At 44.0% G+C, this 23,650-nt stretch overlaps 1 protein-coding gene across 4 annotated transcripts in view; it reads left to right on the forward strand.

Annotated features, from left to right (window-relative positions):
• Positions 1–5,019: 5,019 nt before the first annotated feature.
• CIT (citron rho-interacting serine/threonine kinase) overlaps positions 5,020–23,650 on the forward strand; it is a 205,091-nt gene continuing 186,460 nt past the window's right edge. For all 4 annotated transcript variants that reach the window (XM_006151544.3, XM_027773085.1, XM_027773086.1 and 1 more), the window contains exons 1-4: positions 5,020–5,096; positions 6,665–6,773; positions 10,918–11,059; positions 16,575–16,750. In XM_006151544.3, the coding sequence (XP_006151606.1) occupies positions 6,678–6,773; positions 10,918–11,059; positions 16,575–16,750 (414 nt within the window). In that variant the 5' untranslated portion in view covers positions 5,020–5,096; positions 6,665–6,677. The remainder of the gene's footprint in view (positions 5,097–6,664; positions 6,774–10,917; positions 11,060–16,574; positions 16,751–23,650) is intronic.

Raw genomic sequence — 23,650 nt, forward strand, 5'->3', positions numbered from 1 at the left:
GCCATCTGCTGGTCCCCTGGCATGATTTTCAAGCCACCAGGTCCAGGACTTGAACTGCAGTTGCCCATGTGGGAGTCCAGCAACGTAACCATTATGCCATCTGCTGGCCCCCAGCTTCCCTATTCTTCCCTATTCTGAACGTTCCGCTGAGTCTTGCTGTCCTTCCCTGTCTATTTAAGGTGCTTTGGCATTTATTTACTTGTGCTATCTCTCAGCTGAATGCTCTGAGGATAATCACATTTTCTTATTTTCAAGTTCCAAGTGGGGCTGTTTTTGTCATCATCCTTTTTCTTACCAGAGCCCCACTGTGCCCTCGACTACCACAGGAAACTTTTCACTGCCTTTTTTTTTTTTTTTTTTTGGCACTTGTTTGCTTACATCTTCATTTTCCTACCACACTTGAGTTTTCAAGAACAGACTAAGGGGGCCAGCAGGTGGCATGGTTGTTAAAGTGCTGGACTCCCACATGGCCAACCATGCTTCAAGTCCCGGACCTGGTGGCTTGAAGCTCACACTGGGTGCATGTGTGTGTGTGTGCCCAAAATGCCAGGAGGAGGATGAAGGTGAAGGGACTGCAGTGTGGTGATCCCCACAGAGGGTGATTTCTCACTTTCCCTCTCACTGTCTCTCTCTGTCTCTCCAGCAAGAGCATGTGCCCTATGGCAATAAATAAATAAATAAAAACAAAACTTAAAAAAAAATAAAAAAGACGGAGAAGATATCTTTTGAAAAAAGTTTATTTATTTATTTATTTATTTATTTATTTTTTGCTACAGGATGTGTGCACTTGCCAGAAAGACAGAGAGAGACAGAGAGACAGAAAGTGAGAAATCAGCCCCCAGGGGGGATGGCCATGCGGCAATCCCTTCTCTTCCATTCTCCTCTCGGGATCTTGGGCATGCACACACACGGCCTGATGTGAGTTTAAGCCACTGGGTCCAGTACTTGAACCGGGGTCGACTACATGGGAGTCCAGCGACTTAGCCATTAGGCCAACTGCTGGTCCCTATTTATTTACTATTATTATTATTATTCAATTTGATGAGAGGAAGAGAGAGAAAACAAGCTGCCAGGTCTGGACTCGAACTGTGGTCAGCCATGTGGGAGTCCAGTACTTTAACCACCACGCCACCTGATGGCCCTAAGAAGGTGTCTTTTTCATGTTGGTACCTGAGGACTTGGTACAATAAATGCTTATTGAATATATAAACGGTGATTGCAAGAACAGTATGATATACTAGACTTGTTATGATACTATTCTTCCAGAATCCCCATCACAATAAACATGGATTCATGCTTAGTAAATAACAGGTCACTGATTTGGATTGTGCAAGAGCAAACATAAGGTCTCAGCTTCCTTGTCAGGCAATAGTTTGTATTTTTGGAATTATTTTTATTTCACTTTATTTATTATTATTTTAAATTTTTATTATTCTTTTAAATTTTACCAGAGAGAGACAGAGAGAGGGAAAATGAGAAAGCAAGCTGCCAGGTCCATATTGGAACCGTGGCCAGTCATGTGGGAGTCCAATGCTTTAACCACCACGCCCCCTGCTGGCCCCTGTTTTGGTTTTTAATTTGCTATAGGGCATGTGTGCATACTAGCACTTGATGAAGAGAGAGAAAGTGAGAAAACTCCCATAAGGAGAATAATCATGCCAAAATTCCTTCTCCATTCTCCTCTGGGGATTTTGAGAATGCACACATGCATGCACATGTGCCTAGTGGGATTTTTTTTCAAGCTGCTGGGTCTGGGACTCAAACGCCCAACTGGCCATGTGGGTATCCAGCCGCCTTAACCACCACGCCATCGCCTGGCCCATCAGTCCAGTTTGAATGCATTTTTTTCTGTTTGGCATTATCTTACCCTTTAGTATCCGCACAGTCACTGTTGATCCCTTCTTGTGATCTTTCCTACAAACTTCCTGTGCAGTTATTATTCCTCAAAGGAAATTGATGGAGTTAATTTTTCTGTTTGTTTCATGTTTCCTCATTTATTTTATTTGTTGTTTATTCCCTATCTTATTCCACAAAGTATTTGCAGAGGCCAGTAATTGTTCTAATGGGAAATTAGTAAATCCATCCTAAAGTGAGGCTGGATTTCAGGCAGTGCAAAACGATGCTGTTAACACTGCATTCTAATTTAGGATGAAGTTCCAAGGTTCCAGTAAAAGGTTTCCATTTGTGATACCTGGAAACTAATAGGTTTAGCTGCACAAGAAAAGTCAGCAGAAGCATTGACTAGAGATAGGCATTCCTAGCTCTTCTGAAGTTTTTATTATCAAGTCGATAACTGGCTTCAATAGTCTGTCGCTTACTTTGCATTGCCTCTCAAACTTGGAATCCCTAAGCTTTGGTTAACCTCTTCATGTCATTAGAAGCATTTATTTATTTATTTACTGAGAGGTTTTTGGTATAGGATGCGTGCGCTCACCAGAAAGACAGAGACAGAGAGACAGAAAATGAGAAACCACCCCCGGGGGGGAGGATGGCCACACCGCAATCCCTTCTCCTCTATTCTCCTCTGGGGATCTTGGGCACACATGCACATGAGCCCGGCATGAGTTTAAGCCACTGGGTCCGGGACTCAAACGGCGGTTGACTACATGGGAATCCAGCGCCATAGCCATTACGCTAACCGCTGGTCCTGAAGCATTTATTTTTATATATTTTCCTGGAGCAGCCCTTGCAACAGGACCAAAAGTAGGAGCTAGGAGAATTTCTTTTTTTCCCCCTCTTCTTTTCTTTTAATTTTTTTTTTTCCTATAGGATGCATGTTCTTGCAGGAGAGAGAGAGAGAGAGAGGAGGGAGGGAGAGAGAGAAATGAGAAAGTACTCCTTGGGAGGATGACTACACCACAATCCTTTCTCCTCCTTTCTCCTGTTGGGGTTATGAGCATATATGCACATGTGCCTGACATGATTTTCAAGCTGTGGTGTCCAGGACTTCAACTGCACAGTTGGCCATGTGAGATCCAGCTGCCTTAACCACCATGCCACCAATTGGCTCAAGGGAGAATTTCTAATACCTTCTGAGGAGATTTTGTGTAGAGGAAAGGATCTTGGAGTCAGTCCAGGTGTTTCAAACCCAGCTCCACCACCTAAAGCACCCGGATCCAGAATTAGCCATTTCACCTCTCTTGGGTTCAGCTTTCTCATTTGTAAAAAAAAATGTTTTGTATAGTTCTTCCCTTTTAGGGCAGTGGAAAGGATTAAATGAGATAAGGTGTTAAATAAAAAAGGCAGGGGAGTTCAATAAATAGTTGCTATCATTATTGTGCTGGGAACAAGAAGCATATGATGTTAAGAAATACATATTAAGCAAGTGTGTGGTTTTGGTTTTGTGCTGATGCTGTGTGTGTGTGTGTGATAACATATCTCTAGTTTTATATAGTGTAGGGATTAGAAGAGTACAGAAATGATCGCTTCTCCCCTTTAAAGTTTTTTATACATGTAAATACAACACACACACACACACACACACACACACACACACACGATGTGATCATTACAAAACAATGTCCATATTATTAGCACCTATGTTAAGAAATAGATCCTAGCAACACCTTAATACTCTAAAAGGCCTCCATCCCAAACTCAGGTAATTGGTTTAATTGGCTTTTGTTTTATTTTTCTTAAGTTTCTTTCATGAGAGATTGAGAGAGGAAAACAGGTACCCTTGACACCACAGGGTTTTGTCACACTGTGATCTGCAATCCTCCCCCACTGCCAACCAGCCAGGATCACACTGCACAGACCTAGCATGTCTCAAGCCCGCTAGGGGATCTGAACACTGGTTTTCCATGTGTCTCCAGAATTGCAGAATGACGCACTAGCACCTGTCCCATGCAGCTGGGCCTGACTTTTGCTTTATATTTTTTCCATTTGTATGTCTAGTTCTCATCAAACAACATTGCTTTGTTTTGCCTGCTTTTGAAATTTATATTAAAGGAATCATTCTTTATTGTCTGGCTTCCTCCACTCGGCATTGTTTTGAGACTCATTATGCCACTGTGGTTAGCTTTCTTTTCTCTGCTGTATGAAAACACTGCAGTGTAAAATTTTATCCTTTCTACTGCTGATAGACATTTGGGTTGCTTCCAGTATTTTGCCGTTATGTTGTACAACAGGATTTTGTGTCGTGTATTCTTGCACAGTTCTCCTGGTGTGCTACATAACTAGGAGGTAGTAGTTTCTCTGCCAGGAACAGTTATAGAATGCTCAGATCTTCCATGTTAGTAAACATCGCCAAAACTCTTTTCCAAAGACGTACCAATTTGCACCTCCATCAGCTATGCATGGGTGTGTATAGCTCTCTATTTTTGCAAATACTGTCAGGTCTCTTTCTCTCCCCTACTCTGAGTGTGTATTATAGTCTCTCATTGTGGTTTTATTTTTCATATTTCCCGATTACGAATAAGATTGCACTTTTCCTACACGCGTTGGTCATTTGGATCTCCTCTTTGATTAAGTGCCTGTTTAAGTATCTTGCCTTTAATTCAGCTTTAAAACGTCATTTCAGGTGGTCTCAATGACCATCACCGACTCGTACAGTCGGAGATGCAGGGAGATTCAACGATAGAGGTTTGACATTCACACGTTGCTGTTTCAGCTGTGCAGAGAGCCCCTGGGATTCCCAAAGTAAGAAATACCTCTACTTTGGCCGTGTGAAAGGGACAGGAAGACCAAAGCGGCATGGCTGCCTTCCTCCTCGTAGGTGGCCTTAGGAGTAGAGGACAGCGCCCAGGCGACCTCCCCAAGGAATACTAAACAATCAGGCGTCCCTAAACACTGCATCCCGCTTAACCGCCAATTTCAAACTTCCAGGACCTGCCCTGCCCTGCCGGTTTTCCCTTCTCCTTTCCCATTGGCCGCGAGTTAAAGGAAAGAACAATTTGATTGGTCTTCCTCTTAACTTCCCTCTTCCCTTTAAGGACTTGGGCGGGGCCTGGTTGGGTCTCAGCTGTCCATCTAGGAACGGGAACGTTGATTGGTCTATGTACGTCAGAGCCCCGCCCATGCCGTTCCCCAGGTTCAAACGCGGTGGCGGGAGGCGCGGGGCGGAGCAGAGCACCGACCGGCGGGGTCCCCTGAGCGTGAGTTTAAACCTCCACTCCATTATTGTCCCCCACCTAGCTCTGCAAGGCCTTGGGGAGGGCGGCCTCCGTCTCGTCCAAAGTCGGTTTTCACTTCCACAGAGGGAGGGCAGGGCTGCGGAGGCCGGGGCGGGGGGGTCTTCGCGGGCTGGCGGTGCTGGGGCCGGCGCCCAGTCAGAACCAGAGGGTCTGCGGGATGGTGTCCCGGGCGGAAGGGCCTGCCTCTGTCCACCCCGCAGAGTCCTGTGTGCGTTAGGGTCTGTTCCGGTCAGCGTCCACTGCGTTATTCTGTCGAGTGGAGTCCGCGTAACCTTAACAACGTACCTGACCTCTGTTTCAGGGTCTTCATTCTCTCGGAGCCCTCTCGCTCACCCTCTGCTTTCCCCTTCTTCCACTCAGCTCCAGCATTCTGGCCTTCCTGCCATACCGTTGGAGAGGCCAGATCTTTCCGCAGGTTCAATGACTTATGTGTCCCCTCTGCCAAGGCTACTAGGCTTTGATCAGATATCAGCAAGGCTTGTGGGTCACCACCTATGAGGGCTTGCTTCACACGTGACCTTCTCAGTGATCTGACCACACTGTCAAAAATGGTACTGCTTCCTCCGCCCCACCTCAAAGGCACTTGCCTTATTGTTTTTTTTTTTATCCCCGTAGGACTTCCTGCCTACTGACACTGTAGTTTGCTTATTTCAGTCATTCATTCAATAACTTATCTAATTGCACCTAGTGTGTGCCAGATGGTGTGTCTCCACTGTGTGGGGACAAAAATCCCTACCCCTGCTGGGACCAGCAGTTAGGGTAATGGCTATGTCGCTGGACTCCCACGTAGTTGACCACGGTTCGCGTCCTGGACCCGGTGGCTTAAAACTCACGCCGGGTGCGTGTGCGTGCGTGCCCAAGATCCCCAGAGGAGAATGGAGGAGAAGGGATTGTGGGGTGGCCATCCCCCCGGGGGGTGATTTCTCGCTTTCTGTCTCCCTGTCTCTCTCTCTGTCTCCTGAGCGCATGCGCCCTGTAGCGAAAACCTCTCAAAAAAAAAAAAAAATCCCTACCCCTGTGGAGCATATATTCTAAGGCGGCTAGATGATAAATAGATGTATAGTAAGAGAGTATGCCAGAGAAGTGTATCATCTTCAGTAACACCGAGTTCAAATAAGATTTTTTAAAAAAATTGTCCAAGGGTGCATGCTCGCTCAAAAGAGAGAGGGAAAAAGAATTGCCCCGTGCGTGGGACATGGTCACACCGCAGTCCTGTCTCCATTTTCCCCTCCTGTCAAGATTTTGGGCATGCATGTATATACACATGCCCTGTGTGTTTTTCAAGTTGTTCAGGCAGGTATCTGAATTCCTGGCCGAGGGAGATCTGGCTCCCTTAACCACTAGGCCATAGGCTGGATCCAAAAACAGATATTTAATACAGTGGCTAGACTGAACTTCCTGAGACTGAGGTGGTGCCTGATTTTCACCTCCTGATCCTTGATACCTTGAGGAAGTTCCCAGTCTCCCAAGCCCTTCCTGCTCAAAAGGAAGTAAGCAGAAACATTTGATCTTTTCCTGTGTCCCTTCAGCACCAGTGGGGAGATGCTGAAGTTCAAGTATGGAGCACGGAATCCAGTGGACGCTGGTGCCGCCGAGCCCATTGCCAGCCGGACCTCCAGGCTGAATCTCTTCTTCCAGGTAACTGGCTGCCTCCTCAACTCTACACAACTGCCTTTGTTTTCTTGGGACATCCTTGTCCCTCATGGAGGCTAATATTCTAGGAGAAAGCCTATTTAGCAATTTTTATTCATGATGGTTTGTGCACACACGTGAGAAAGAGAAGCACCATAGAGAAGGTCTTGTCACACCACACAGGTGGCCAGCCACCATCTGTCTCTATGCTTGGTTACCTAGCGTATGGATATTATAGCACATTCCAAATAAATACATGGTCGTAGCATGACAAGCTCCTGTGGAGCGTGCTCCTCTCTCTTGTCTGCTTGCTGTCATAATAAATAAGCTAATTAAAGAGACACATAATAAACTCTGACCTGCGATCAGTGTGGCTTAGAAGTTATGTGGGCAGCCTTTGGAGTCAGACAGACAAAATGAAGCCTGGCTCTGGCACTATCAAGCTGCATGACCTCGGGTCAGTCCTTGCCTGCCTTTATGTCTTGTCTCCGATGTAGAGTGTAAATAAGAGCCTTTACCTCTGTTATGAGGCTGGAGTAAGACACTTGGGAACATGCTGGTTCTGTCCCTGGCACATTGGAAGCCATAGCTAGTATGTAATGAGCATATCATAGCCTTTAATAAATGGATGTTTTGTCATAAGTTGGAAACATTTTGAAGTGAAATGATGAAGGGGCTATATGTGAAGTACTCCAGAAAGCTACAGTTAGAGGTGAATTATTCTTTTTTTTTTTTAGAGAGAGATTTTTGCTATAGGGCGTTTGTGCTCTCCAGAGAGATAGATAGCAAGAAATCAGCCCCCATGGGGGATGGCCATGCCACAATCCCTTCTCCATTCTTCTCTTGGGATTTTGGGCATACATGCACACATGCCCTGTGTGAGTTTCAAGCCACTGGGTCTAGTACTCAAACTGTGGTTGGCCATGTGGGAGTCTAGCGACATAACCTTCTGCTGGTCCTGAGATAGACTATTCATTTGTGGAAAACAAAACAAAACAAAACAAAACCAAAAACCAAAAAACAAACCCAAAAAAACAAAAAACTCTCATGCTTTAAATGGTGACGCCAGAACAACCTTAACTTTTGATTTGTTTCTACTCTGGTCTGTTCAGATATGTCTCAATATCTACATCAATCCTTCCCAAATATAATTACTGTTAAGTAGAAATTAGTTATTAATATAGCTAACACTATTCTACACTTAGTATTAAAATAGTTAACTTTTTTTTTTTTTTTTAAGGTTTTTGCCACAAAGATACATGTGCTTGCTGAAGAGAGACGGAGAAAGAGGGAAAGTGGGAAATCACCTCCCAGGGGTGGTGGCTGTGTTGCAGTCCTTTCTTCATTCTCCTGGGATTTGGGGCACAAATGTACATGTACTTGGTGTGATTTTTGTACTTGAACTCAAACTATGATTGGCCATGTGGGAGTCCAGCACCTTAACCACCATGCCACCTGCTGACCCCTAAAATAGTTACCATTTATAAAGGTTTACCAAGAGCTGGGTAAGTGTTAAGTGCTTTGTATGATAAAACGCTTTAATTATGATAGCATGTGCATGAGAGAGAAGTACCCTCAATAGGATGTTGTCACATGGTGATCCCATTTCCCCAGCCCTCCAGATTCTCAGGATCTTGGTCACCCGTGTGTGCACTCAGCGTGTCTCCAGGTTGACCTGGGGACCTGCTCTTGTGGTCGGCCGTGTGGCTTCCAGCACTGCAGTCCAGTACTCCATAGACTGTGCCACCTTGGCTGGGCCTATCTGATATTCGAGTGTCATTATAGCAGGAAGGATTATAATTAAACATCTAGTTCATTTCCTTTTAGTGATGAGTCCCCTCTAGCCCCTGGAAAGCGCATACTGTTTCTCCCCCCCTCACAGTACTGTTCAGTAAGGTAGCGATACAGTAGCAATGTTGTTTTCCCTTCAGGTAAGTACTTCAGATTGGGTCTCAGTTCCTCTTTTTTCTTTCTGCTCAGTGGAACTTCTCATTATGTTCTAGGTCAGTAGTTGGCAGACTTTGAGAGCATGCAAGATTTCATAAATCACTGGGTACATACACAGGTTTGCCAGCTTTTTATTTGGCCAAGTAAGGATGTGTGAGGAAAAAAAAAAAAAAAACCAGAAAGAAAATTGCATTATCTTTTGGCCCTTTTATTTCAAAAGAAAGGACATTTTTAAGAAATACCAAGAGAAGAAGAACATCATCTCAGAATAAAGGACCATTTTAAAATTGGAATACATTTGGCTGTATAAAAGAGACATCATATGGTATTCTTTTTTTTTTTTTTTTTCTTTACTCATTGCATTGCAGACTATTGAAAACTTTGTTAAGAATCAGTCCTGGTCCAGCTGCAGTGGCGTGGCATAGGTGGGAAGGTGCCACTGCATGATGCTGGAGCCATTTGGGAGGCCCAGGTTCAGATCCTGGATCCACCTAAACATGCCAGGAGTGGTGGCGTGTGCTGTAATCCTAGCTAACCAGGGGGCCTGGCTGGGGGATTGAGGCATGGCAAAACCCTGTTGAAAATACGTATTTCTGTCTTTCCTCTTTCTTTTATCTTTAGAGAGAGATTTTTGCTATAGGGTGCATGTGCTTGCCAGAGAGACAGAGAGAAACAAAGAGACAGAAAGGGAGAAATCATTCTCCAGGGAGGATGGCCATGCCACAACCCCTTTTCCATTTTCCTCTCAGGATCTTAGACACATACACACATGTACCTGGTGTGAGGTTTAAGCCACCAGGTCCCAGGCTTGAACCGTGGTCCACAATGTGGGAGTCCAGTGATGTAATCATTACACCATCTGCTGGTTCCACTGTTGCCAGAGTTTTTCTTTCTTTCTTTCTTTATTTATTTAGAGATTTTTGCTATGGGGCATGTGTGCTTGCTGCAGAAACAGAGAGAGACAGAACGCGAGAAATCACCCCCAAAGTGATGGCCACGCAGCTCTCCCTTCTCCTTCATTTTCCTCTCAGGATCTGGGGCACACATGCACACGTGCCCGGCATGAGTTTTAAGCTGCTGGTCCAGAACTTGAACTGCTGTCAATGATATGGGAGTCCAGTGACGTAACCATTATGCCATCTGCTGGTCCCAGCTGCCAGGCTTTTTAAATGGTCCACTGTGAACTGGCTTAGCGTCACTCGTGTCACATTCTGTTGGTTGAAGGGAGCCTCAGAGAGAGCACAGAGTCTCTCTGGGAGGAGGAGTAGACCGTAGGTCTTGAAAGGAGAAGTGGCATATTCCTACAGAGTTGGAGGACCTGTTGGTGGCCCCCTGTGGATAGACTGCCACATGATCCATGGCCTGGCATATGAGAATCATTGCTCTTGATGAGGGGTTGCAACCTCATGTTTTTGGGGGCCAGGCAGTGAGTATGAGTGAGTCAAATGAACCAGGTGGAAGACCGGGAGTGAGGTCTGCAACCAACTCCCGAAAACATTTGCTACCAAGAGGGGCCGTATTACTCAGCTCCAGCTCAGCGTCACCAGGCAGGCGTGTGGGCAGCGTGGCTATATCCGCTGGTGTTTCAGGAGAAGCCAGACGTTCCATTTTTATTTTTATTTTTTTTGCAAAATCTGATTTTTAAAATATTGGCAGATAGTTCAAATTATTTTAAACACCACCGGCCAAACAAAACACGTCTGTGGGCTAGATACATTCTGCCAGTTTGTAAGTGTCGTTCCAGATCATGAATAAATTCGGCTTCGTGATAGTCACTCCATTCATCCTACTCTTGATTGTTCGAATGAATTCCAGCAACTGAGTTCTATTAACAAACCTCTGGTCATCCGTGAGCGAAGTGGCAATAATTGTTTCCTCTTGTAGGCACGTGTCGGAACCAGCCGAATCAAGAATAAATGTTCCCACTAGCCGCAGACTGTAACAAATGAAGGATCTTCTCGTATTGTATCATTCTTGGGAGATTTTTTTTTTTTCTTTTCAGGTGATAGAAATGGAATTGTACCAGAGATAACTTAATGGCTGTTAATTGATGCGGCTTTAAAGAAGGAAGCCAAGTGGATTGTGCTGCTAACGTCATGAGCAGTTAGTTGAGTTGGTGGCTTGTAATTTACTCTGTGTGGATGTTATTGATCAAAGCTTTTCATTATTGACAGTGTCTCCATCTGCTGTTTGCCGTTTTTAGGGGAAACCACCCTTTATGACTCAACAGCAGATGGCTCCTCTTTCCCGGGAAGGGGTATTAGACGCCCTCTTTGTTCTCTTTGAAGAATGCAGTCAGCCTGCCCTGATGAAGATTAAGCATGTGAGCAACTTTGTCCGGAAATGTAAGTCTGGGGAACTTGTTCTTGAAAGCTGTCTTGATAGAGACAACTAGAAGGATGCCAAAGGTAGATTGAGTTGGTGGCTGCTGGTCGTGGGTCAGAACCAGTCTGAATGAGACAGACACAGGTTTAAGTTCAGATGATGCTTGTTGTCGCTGGGAGACCAGGGGAAGTCAGACTGCTTAGTTGCAAGTGACAGAAACTCAATTCCAAGACTGATTTATTGGCTTTTATGAACCTGAAGAATCTGAGGATAAGTCAAGTTAGGCATACCTGGTTCTAGGAACTTTAACGATGTCTTCTGGCCCCATGTTACACTTACTCAGGGCTGACTTATCCCTTAGGCATGGTAGGCACAGTGCTTAGGATCCATGATAAATTCAGTTTGACAATACATTTAATTTGCTTTAATTAGCTTTCATTTAATTTTATTTTAAAATCATAAGAAAGAATTGGCCTTGTAGCACAGTGGTTAAGGGAACTGGGTCCCTCATAGATGACCGTGATTTGAATCCTGGTCCTGGCGACTTGAAAAACATGCTGGATCTGCATATGTATGTGCCTAAAATCCCGATAGGAAGAGGGGATGGAGGGAAAAGGATTATGGGGTGACTCTACCCCATTGGAAGGTGCTCTTTCTTGCTCGCTTTCTCTCTGGAGAGCACTCTCTGTATATTCTTAGTGGATGTTACCCAATGATGATGACCATGAACCTCAACCATGTTTAATATATTATGTATCTTTAAAATGTACTTAAGATATTTGTTCAGCATTTTGTATTTGTTTGCATAAGCTTCTTTTCTTGAATATTTAAATCTTCAAGTAGGGAGTAGGAGGGGAAGGAGATTACGAGACTAGTTTACTGAACCATCTCTGGGCACCTTCATTAGTATTGAGGCTATTCTCTGGTTACTTAGAAGACGTGAATCATTTAGAATCATTCAGTAATCAGGGGTTAAGTTTTGTGGAATAAAGATTTTTTTTTTTTTCTAATAGAGCTCTCTTCCAGAAAACCATTTCATGTTTTTGAAGAGGCTTCCTGGGGAGTACTATTAAGAGGCTGTGATTGAAAATTGGTGATTACATTAATTTTATTTATTTATTTTTTTTATGACAGTGTATGAGTGTGTGTGTTTGCGTGTGTGTGTGAGAGAGAAGAGGGGAGAGAGAGACAGAGAAAGTCGCACCTTCATCGGGGTCCTGTCATGCTGCAGTCCCTTTTCCCCACCCCTTCTAGCTTCTCAGGATCTTGGGTATCTGCATGCATATACCTGGTTGTGTTTCCAGGCTGACTTGAGGATGGGAACTGTGGTTGGCCATGTGGCTTCCAGCACTGCGGTATGCAGTGCATCACCTGGTGGGGCCTTTCCCCCCCCCCCTTTGAGTTTCTGTTTTAGAATAAAAGTTTTATTTTCCCATGAGAAGAATGGTTCATTAGCTGCTATAGTCCAGATTTCTTTTTTTTGGAGAGGTTTTTACTATAGGGTGCATGCGCTCGCCAGAAAGACAGAGAGAGACAGGGAGACAGAAAGCAAGAAATCACCTCCCGGGGGGATGGCCACGCTGCAATCCCTTCTTCTCCATTCTCCTCTCGGGATCTTGGGCATGCACTCACATGCACCTGGCGTGAGTTTAAGCCGCTGGATCTGGGACTTGAACCGTGGTCGACTACATGGAAGTCCAGTGACATAGCCATTACGCCAACTGCTGGTCCCTATAGTCCAGATTTCTTGAGTTCCCATAGGGGAGAGTGTTCTTTGGGGACTGTCAGAGGAAATGGAACAGAGAGTATGTAGAGCTCTGAAGCTGTAACTGTAGTTGAAATGCCCCTAACTTGGCCCAAGGGACGGGAGGGAATGAGCATTTGGGAATCAGGGATGGGAGTGTTGTCCTTTCTAGTCACTCTTGTATTTTCAGTGCCTAGAACAGTGTCTCACATATATTAGGTGCTTGTGTAAAAATATATAGTGTCAGGCCACAGTGGCACAGGCATCACTGAATGATATTGGAGACGGGAGGCCAACATTGACCTGGATATGGTGGGCCTGCCCCTGCCCGCCCATGATCTTGTCTGAGAGGCTCGGGGAAGGATTGTGGCATGGCAAGACTCTGTCAAAGATGTCTTTTTTTCTTTCTTTTGAAATACATAAAACATTGATTTTATGTTATTAAAGTCAGTTATTATTTTATTTTATTAAAGCCAATTATTATTTTACTAATACATTATTATAAATAATAATTATATTCTAAGCAATATTTTAATAAAATAAAATAATTATACATTTATAAATCAATGATAAATAATTTTATTAATAAAATCACAATAACATGTGTGATATTAAAACATTTGTGGAAAAGTATTGAAAATTATTGAGGTTGGGCTGTTCTTGACAATTTGACAGTATCTGAAATTTTACCCTCTTTCAACTACATCCATTGTAGGCAAAACCTATATTTCATATTAGTGCTCATGGGCAAATGATAACTTTTGAGAAGTTTTTTTTTTTCCTTTTCCTTTCTTAATTACAAACAAAGTTAAATATATAAGGTTAAACATCACGTCTTGGGGCAGGATAATGGCGCAGTGGTAAAATGCAGTGCTCTGTACGGCTCACCCATGTGGGAAGGTTCTGGGTTTATGTCTGGAGACTTTGCAAAATATGCCAGGCATGCTCATACTCATGTATCCAGGCCAGCTGAGATTGAGGGTGGATTGCGGTGTTAAGACTATTGGGTGTGCGATCTCTCTCTTTTTTTTCCTGTCTCTCTAACTCACGGAAGAAGTAAATTAAAAAAAAATAGTTTCTTAATCTGTTTGAACTACTATAACAAATATTTTAGACTGGGTAATTTATAAACAAGAGAAAGTTATTGCTTACATTTTTGGAGGCTGGGAAGGTCAAGATTAGGGTACCAACAGACTCAGTTTCCAGTGAGGGCTCACCCCCTGGTTCAGAGGTCTCATATTCTTTTCTTCTTGTCTTTTTTTTTTTTTTTTTTAAAGAGATTTTTTGCTATAGGGCACATGTGCTCACTGGAGAAACAGAGAGAGAACATAAGGAATTACTCCCCGGGGGATGGCCACACTTCAATTCCTTCCCTTCCATTCTCTTCTCAGAATTTTGGACATGCATACACATGTGCCCAGTGTGAGTTTTAAGCTGCCTGGTCCTGGACTTTAACTACTGTTGACTAATGGGAGTCCAGTGACATAACTATTACGCTGTCTGCTAGTCCCCAAAGGTGACACGTTTTTGCTGTGTCCTTACATGGTAGAAGGGGTTAAACTCACTCCCTTCAGCCTCTTTTCATAACAGCATTAATCCTAGTCATGAAGGTGGATTTAATCATTTCCTCGAAGGCTCTACCTCTTAATACTATCACATTGGGGATTAAGTTTCAGCATATGAATTTTGGGGGCACACAAACATTTAGACCATAACATATCACATAATAATAGTGAGAGAAAAATCCCTCAAGAATCTTACCTGTCTGAGATAACCACTGTCATCAGTTTGGTGCATTAATTTTCAGTACCGACTGGGCTCTGAAATACATAACTAAAAGTATGTGGGGATTGAAAGGTAATGCGGTTTTAGGGTTCCAGAAGCGGCTGGTATGGAGAGGAGTTGCGAAGATTTAAAAAAAAAAATTTTTTTATAGTCATAGGCTTGAGTTTAATATCTCACCTGCTCATTTTCGTAATCCAAAAGCCTTTGGATAAAGAAGTGGAGATTTGAAATGGTTTCTCAGAATTCTGAGGAAATATCACGGTGGTTTTGCTTGCAAAGCATTTCATCTTGTGTGACAGAGACGCCTGGTAGTCCTCAGTGACAGACCGAGAGTTATTAGGTTGGATGACACTGTAGGAACTTTGGGGCTCAAGGCTTAGTAGAGAATTAAGAGACATTGGCCTTGTGTCTGAGCAGTAAGAAAAACCAAAAAGTTGCAAGCCAGCGCGTTTGGGGGAATCACTATTCAAAACCCAAATACTTGATGTGAAAGAAACTTGGAAAGGGGCAGGCGGGCAAGACAGGGCTTGGCACAGTGTGATCAGGGCAAAAAAACCAAAAAACCAAAAAACCAAAAACCATGTAGCTTTAGCTGTTGTTTCTGAGTGGTATTCGGCAAGTAGACACTCTAGCTTAATTTTTTTACGGTGGGCATGATGAAGTCATGTGGCTCCACCCTCCAATCTTGCTTGGTTCCCTGGAGGACCAATGGACGGTGTCTTCCCATGATTGGCTGAAGCAATTGGAGTGGTCTGTGGGGTGGGAAGACTCTCTGTACTGTGGAGTTCATTGTAATGCCTTTGATCCAAGAGAATTCAACTCCACCCATACCACCGACTGAAAGGGGGTGGGTAATAACAACTAAAATAGAGTGGCCGGCAGGTGGCGTGGTGTTTAAGGCGCTGGACTCCCACGTATTGACCATGGATCGAATCCTGGACCTGGAAGCTTACTTCTTCACTTTCTCTCTCTCTTGAATGCATGTGCACTATAGCTAGCTAGCTAGCAAGCAAGCAAATAAATAAATAATACATAAATATAAAAATAATTCTTAAAAAAAAAAACACCAAAAAACAATTAAAATATAGAATTGACTCGGCCCAGCCATGGTCGTTCAGGCAGTGGGGTGCCACGAATGTGATACTGGAGCCCCACAGGAGGCCTAGTCTAACAATGAGATATCCCATTAAAATCAAGAGCCTTAAAGGTGTGAATGTAAATAACCCAGACAGAGTTCTTTTTTATTTTCTCCAATCTGTCAGAGGGTATGTGCGCTCACCTGAAGAAACAGAGAGAGAGAGAGAGAGAGAGAGAGAGAGAGAGAGAGGCAGAAATCACCCTCTAATGGCGTTGTCACACTGCAGTCCCTTCTTCATCTCCCCATGCTGTGTGGAGTTTGAGCACATGCACACGTACACAGTATGCTTCCCAAGCCTCCAGGGTTGGGATTTGAACTGTGGTTGGTCATGTGAGAGCTGGCTCCCTTAACTACCAGGCCATGGGGCTGGCCCAAGCAGTGCCACGTATTAAGGCAAGGAAGGCATTACTATTATTGACACCTTCCAAGGGAGCCAAAACTTGGGCTCATGGGATAAAACTGAGCTGAGCCCACGTAGTTAGAATGGAGTGCTCTGGATGCCAGCTCCGAAGTGGATTGAAATGAAGAATCATGTTGTTTATGTCACATTCTACACCAGAACACTGCCCTGCAGCCTTCAGAGAGGAAGAAAAAGGCATGATTTGTGTCCTCTCTCCCTATTTTCTAGGTCTACGAGATTCAAATTGTAGCTACCATGGAAACTGTACTTTGGAATTTCTGGAGCCCTTAATTTTAACATAAAAACACTTTTGTGCTGATTTTATAATTATTCATGATGGATGAGAAAGTGACTAAATGTCTTTTGACAGTGAGGGAAGACATAAGAACACATTTTTTTTTTTTCTTTCACAAAGATGCATATATTTGAAGTGCTTTATTTACTGGGGATAACTCTTCCATCTTGCAGATTCCGACACCATCGCTGAGTTACAGGAGCTGCAGCCTTCGGCAAAGGACTTCGAAGTGAGAAGCCTTGTAGGTTGTGGTCACTTTGCAGAAGTGCAGGTGGTGAGAGAGAGAGCCACCGGGGACATCTATGCCATGAAAGTCATGAAGAAAAAGGCCTTGCTGGCCCAGGAGCAGGTAGGAGCATTTTAACATCATGCCTTCACCTTTCGGTACCAGAATGTTCATGGCAGAGAGAGTAATTTGCCGAATTGGCATGTAGGATCGAGCAAGTTTTCCTCTGTGACTACCGCTAATTACAGTTGTGCGGACAAAAAGGTCCCTCGTGTTTTTAGCTCTTCTCTTTGAACTGATATTGGCTAATTTTGAAGGCTCATCAATTTCCCTTGATTCCTTTATCATGTTTCTATAGTTGAATTTTATTTCAGAACCAAATTGGCTTTTTTTTTTTTTTTGGTGGGGGGAGAGGTTTTTGCTATAGGGCATGTGTACTCACCATAAAGACAGAGAGAGACAGAGAGATAGAAGGAGAGAAATCCCCCGCCAGGGGGGATGTCCACGCCACAATCCCTTCTCCTCCATTCTCTCGGGATCCTGGGCACACACTCACACATGTCCAGCATGAGTTTAAGCCACTGGGTCCAGGACTCGAACTGTGGTTGACTACATGGGAGCAACATAGCCATTACGCCAACTGCTAGTCCTCCACGTTGGCCTTTTAACCAATGAGTTTGAAGATGATGTTTCATGACTGTCAGGTGGAGATTCAGGGATATGTATGTTGTTGGGTGAATCAGATAGCATTTGCCTTTGTACATGCTTTAGAATTTTGTGTTATGGGCATGTATATTTGATTTAAACAGGCCTTTGCTTTGAAGAAGTTAAATAAAATTGTTATGTGACTAGGGAGTTGCTTGTTCAAGAACAAGAGAGAAGTTATTTTATGGGTTGTGGGTTTTTTTTTTTTGGAGAGGTTTTTGCTATAGGGTGTGTGCGCTCGCCAGAAAGACAGAGAGAGACAGAAAGCAAGAAATCACCCCCCAGGGGGATGGCCACGCCGCAATCCTTTCTCCTCCATTCTCCTCTTGGGATCTTGGGCATGCACACACACATGCATGCACATGTGCCCGACGTGAGTTTAAGCCACTGGGTCCAGGACTTGAACCGTGGTCAGCTACATGAGAGTTCAGCGACATGGCCATTACGCTAACTGCTCGTCCTAGGGTTTTTCTTTTTTTTTAACAAGGTTGCTGTCTCTAGACATATCGATTCATTTGCTGTGCTTCAAAGAGGCGGCCATCAACCTTGGAGTTCAGGGAGTAATTTATTACTTACAGACATTCTAGTGCACATTGTGTGTCCGATAAAATACCCAGCTCCGTGGGAAGCCTGCAGAAGGAATTGAAGTTCTATGGCTGTCACTTTCAGGGTTTTGAAACAACCTTGGAAAGTGGAGGAAAGAAATATAAATATATAAAGCGGGCTGCTTCCCAGGTAACGCCTCACAGAGGGGGAGAGCAATTAGCAAATTCATTAGTGACGATGTGAGGGGAGATGTCACAGGTAAGCCAGGGACAATCAGGAAAGTTCCACTGATGAGAGCGAGTATAGGTTCTGGGCAGAGAAAAGCGATGAGAACATGCCGGGTAGAAGCGTGGCGACGTGTGACATTCTGGAGGTTTGACTACTGAAATGCTGTGTAGGGGTGTGTGTGTGTGTGCGCGTGCGTGTGTGTGTGTTTAGTGGTTTAGAATAAGACTGGAAAACGGGGCAAAACGAGGACATTTGAGTGGAGTGGGGTATTTTGTAGAAAATCTCAAGAACCATTTTTATTGTTGTAAAATAAATGTAACATTTATCATTCTAACCATTTCTTTCTTCTTTCTTTTCTCTGTCTCTAAAGAGACAGAGAGAAGCAGAGAGACAGAAAGCAAGAAATCAACCCATGGGGGGGATGGCCATGCCACAATCCCGTCTCCATTTTCCTCCCAGGATCTTAGTCATGCATGTACATGTGCCTGGGGTGAGTTTTAAGCCGCTGGGTCCAGGACTTGAACAACGGTTGACTATGTGGGAGTCCAGTGATGTAACCATTACACCATCTACTAGTTTCACCTTTTTTTGTTTTTATTTATTTATTTATTTATTTATTTATTGAGAGATTTTTGCTATAGGGCATGTGTTCTTTCTGGAGAGAGAGAGAGACAGAGAGACAATAGTGAGAAATCACCCCCTAGGAGGGATGGCCACACTACAATCCCTTCTCCTCTGTTCTTCTCTCGGGATTTTAGGCCTGCATGCACATGCACCGGCATGAGTTTTAAGCTGCTGGGTCTGGGACTCAAACTGCAGTCTACTATGTGGGAGTCCAGTGATGTAACCGTTATGCCATCTGGTGGTCCCTGGTCCCACCACTTTATCCATTTCTAAGGGCACCATTTAGTGGTATTAAGTACATTCACAATGCTGTGCAACCGTGACCACTGACCATTTCTAGAACTTTCTCATTTTTCCAAACAGAAACGCTGTATAGATTATACAATAACTCCTTTCCCAAGAACTGTGTTTTTGAGATACAGTTTAATTTGAGGGGCAGCTGGGATCATTTAGGGTTCTGGAAGGAGGAGGTTGGGATGAGTTGGTCCCCAAGGACTTCAGTGACTTTGGGGCCTCCGATCAGAGAAGCAGCCAAGGGCCCGAAGTGGTGTGTCGGAGTCCGAGAGTGATGGGGCCTGTGTGTAGGGATGACCTGTGAGCGACATCATAGAAGAGAAATGACAGGACGTTGCAAATAACCTGGAAGAGAGGAGTAGATAAGGCTCACTCAGCCTTCCGGTGCCTTCGGAAGAACTATCCATCATCAGCACACACACCCGAGCATCTGTTGTGTCTCTAGACCCTTGGGAAGAAGCATAGATGTAGCCCTGACCTTGTGACGCTTCTGTTTTCAGATGGGAAATAGTGCATGTAAAAGGGAAATAACCCACCATTATCCGCACGGCAGGCACACGATAGAGATACTCAGGCAGGTGTGCCTTCCTGCTGGCGAATAGCTTGAAATGACCCGTGTGAGGTGTGGGCTGGCGGTTCTAAATCAGACACATCCAGGAGCAAATGAATGCCATCATCTATCCCCTAGGAGGGTGGCATAACGGAAGAGTAGGGTCCTCAGCTGAGCCATGGCAAGGATTTGGAACTTAAGGGCAGAAGAGAGGAACTGGCACAGGGAGTGATGAAAGGGAGTGCCAGAGAGGAGACGGCGTCCTGCTCCAAGACCTGATGCCCAGGAGAGCCAGCACACCCGCCCTGGGTTCCCTGACAGCCAGAACGCCTCAGAGGCCGTCGACCGCAGTGAAAGCTTCAGGGGTCAGCCAGTGAGTGGCGAGGAAATAAAGGTGTAGCCTCTTCAGCTCCCCCAGCCTTCCCTACCACCACCTTTAAAAGGGGGGATCAGCACATCAGGTGTGGCCGGCTACTGGGGGTGGGCCGACGTTTCCCAAGTGTGTTACATTTATAATGGGGTGGGGGGTATATAAGATGTTTTTAGGTAGTACATGGCAGACTATTTAGACACATTTACTATTCGAGTGTAATATTACCTAGCTTATCAAAACCTGTGACATTCACTGATGTTATTGTTAGAACCAGTGGAAGAAGATATACTTGAAATGAAATTTTAAAAATTTGGACATGATCGCAAATGTATAGAAAAGTTGCAAGTACAGTTTATCACTCAGGATTCTTAAGAGAAACAGAACCAGCAGGGTATTTAAATTCTATATATATATATAGGTTGACACATAAAACTGTCACATATAAGCAATTTTTTTCATGAACTATTTGATATATATATTTATACACACACACACTGAATATGTATAGAATATACATATAAGATATATACACAGAATATATGTATATACATAGCATATATATACATATATATACACATATATATGCATGCAGACGAATACACATACACACACACACACACACGTAACTTTAAGCAGTTGATTTACACAATTGTGGAGGATAGAAAATCTGAAGTCTGCAAGGCAGGCCAGTAGGCTGGAAATTCTTGGGCAGGAGCTGACGATGCAGTATTGAGACAGAATTTTTGTTGGGGAAACTTCAGTTTTGCTCTTATGGCTCTTCTGCTGACCAGATGAGGTCCACCCAGATTATAAAGGATAATTTCCTTAAAATCAGCTGGTTAAAGTGTTTACTGCATCTATAAAACACTGTCACAGCAACACCTAGATTAGTGTTGTTTTTTTTTTGACAGGTTGTCACTGATGCTGTCATCTTGTTCTCAACCTCCCTGGAAGCTGGGACTACAGGGTCATGCCACCATGACCAACTCTTTTTTTTTGAGGTTTTTGCCTTAGGGTATGCTTGCAGAAGAGAGAGAGAAGCAGAGACAGTGAGAGGGAAAGTGAGAAATCACCTCCCAGGAGATGGCCATGCCACAATTCCTTCTCCTCCATTCTCTTCTTGGGATCTTGGACACACATACACATACACCCGGCGTATGATTTTTCAGGCCACTGGGCTCAGGACTCAAACAGCAGTCCGCCATGGGGGAGTCAAGCAATGTAATGGCTACACCATTTGCTGGCCCCCAATCTTTTTAGACGGGGTCTTGCTGTGTTGCCAAGGCCAGCCCCGAGCTCACTATCCTCCTGCCTTTGCCTCCCCAAGTTGCTAGAGATTAGAGGGATGAGCCATTGCACCCAGCTTCTAGGTTGTACTGGGAATCACACCTAGGCCTCCCACATGGTTCAGGTGTGCAGAGCAAAGCATTTTAGCAGTGCTTGCACCACCGCTGAGCCTAGATTAGTGTTCGAATCATTGGGTGCTGTGGCCTAGCCAAGTCGACCATGTGCAATGAACTGTTACATAGTAATTCAACTCTTTTCCTGAACCATTTGAAAATAAGTTGCCATCCTGATGCCCGGTTACTTCCGAATATTTAAGTGGGTATTTTCTACAATAAGGACTTTCTTCCTTGAACCATCAAAACTAGGAAATTATCAGTGATACACTATTGCCATCCTCAGGCCTAGCTCAAGTTTCACTAAACTGTCCTAATAATATCTTTTAGAATAAAAGGAGTCAGTTCAGCTCACACATGGCATTTAGTTGTCCTTTTTTGTCCTCTTTAAACTGGATCAGTTCCTTAATTTTTCCTGGTCTCTCATGACCTTGGCAGTTCTGATGATTATAGGCCAATTGTTTTATAAAATTTAGGTTTGTTTGATGTTGCTTGTATTACATTCAGGTTAAGGGTCTTCAGCAGGGGTGTCACAGATAGGCTGGTCTGTTCTCCTGGCATTCTAGCAGGTGACCCTAGATTTCAGTTTGTCACTCATAATGATGTTCATTTTATTTTTGAGTGTATTTATCTCTTCCATGAGAAAAGGAGACAGAAAGAGACACAGGTACATCCAGTGGGTTCTTCACGCCACGATCCACCACCAGCCTGAGCCAGTCAGGGTCATGGGCATGTGTGTGCACAGGGAGACCTTGGGACATGGCCCTGGGACCCCCCCACGTGGCCTCCGCATCGTGGAATGATGTGTTACCGCTGTGCCACTGTGACGGGCCCTTATGTTCACTTTGGTTACTGAAGTTGTTGCTGTCATCCTTCTCCACCTGAAGTTACTCCTTTCATCCTTTCCCCTTGTCATTAAATGAGTATTTTTTTTTTTAAAGGAAGATATTTCTAGGGAACCAACAGTTAGCGTAATGGCTATGTCACTGAACTCCCACATAGTCGACCGCAGTTCGTGTCCTGGACCTGGTGGCTTAAAACTCACGCCAGGCACGTGTGCATGCGTGCCCAAGATCCCAAGAGGAGAATGGAGGAGAAGGGATTGCGGTGTGACCACCCCCCCTGGGAGGGTGATTTCTCGCTTTCTGTCTCTATGTCTCTCTCTGTCTGTCTGGCGAGCGCACGTGCCCTATAGCAAAAACCTCTCCAAAAAAAAAAAGAAAAAAGATATTTTTAGACAATGGAAATATCCTATTCTTTGTAAAACTTCTCATATACTTATTATTATATTTTCATGGACTTATAGTTTCCTATTTCAATCAGTCAGTGACAATCTAATACTGTCATTATTTATTTTTTTTTTGAATAAAATAATTCTTTATTATAAATTTTTTTTTCTCATCACAACACACATATGAATTTTCCATCCAAAATACACTGTGCATTGGCTCAATCAAGCACATCAACATATATGTTCTCAGCAAATGATTTCCCAATTTTTGTGTCCTGCATACCTTGCCTTTTGTTTTGCCATCCTAGGTTCCCCATCCCCACCCTCTGCCATGTCCCATCTTCCTCCTCCATTGTCCCTGACATTCATGATTGCCCTCAATGGCTTCCGCCCCCCCCCATTCAATTGTTCTACCAATGAACTCAATTAGTCTAAGTATATCCACTAGCTAGCACAGCTGACATATCCTTACACATGTATCCAAATCTGATCCTAGGCATAAACCCCAGGGAGTAGAATGAACATATTATAAAGTAGACCCCAGTTGTGTCCATACAACTCTCTTCAGTCATCAAATGTGCATTTTTTTTTCCTCCTGCTTATTACTTTTTTTATATTAAATTATATTGCCTAACACTCATTCCCTGAGTATCATCACAACACACCAAGTGTAGTTTCCCATCTAGGATAAACTACATAGTGTCTTAATCAAGCATGTCGTCACCAATACTGTTCCATTTCTACTTTCATACATATAAATATGTTTTTTATCCTATGTTTGACCCTCAGCCCTTTCCCCCTCTCCCAATTACTCTATCTCTGCTATAGACAGCTATCCTCCAGAGGGGTCATTGAAAATGCGATACCTGCGAGTAGAGGGAGAGGGGTCACGAGTCCAAAGTTTTTAACAATAGGGAAAATAGATTCCATTCAAGGTTGGATCAAGTGTGGGTCTCGTGCAGTTCCGCAACTGTAGGTGAGTCTCCATGGAATACAGTTTCAGGAAGGCGATTCTGGCAAGCAGAGTTGACCATCAGTTGATGCGGCACAGCAGCCATCTTGTGGTTAGCAG

The sequence above is a fragment of the Tupaia chinensis genome, unplaced genomic scaffold, assembly GCF_000334495.1.
Source record: "Tupaia chinensis unplaced genomic scaffold, TupChi_1.0 Scaffold000320_1, whole genome shotgun sequence".
NCBI lineage: Eukaryota > Metazoa > Chordata > Mammalia > Scandentia > Tupaiidae > Tupaia > Tupaia belangeri.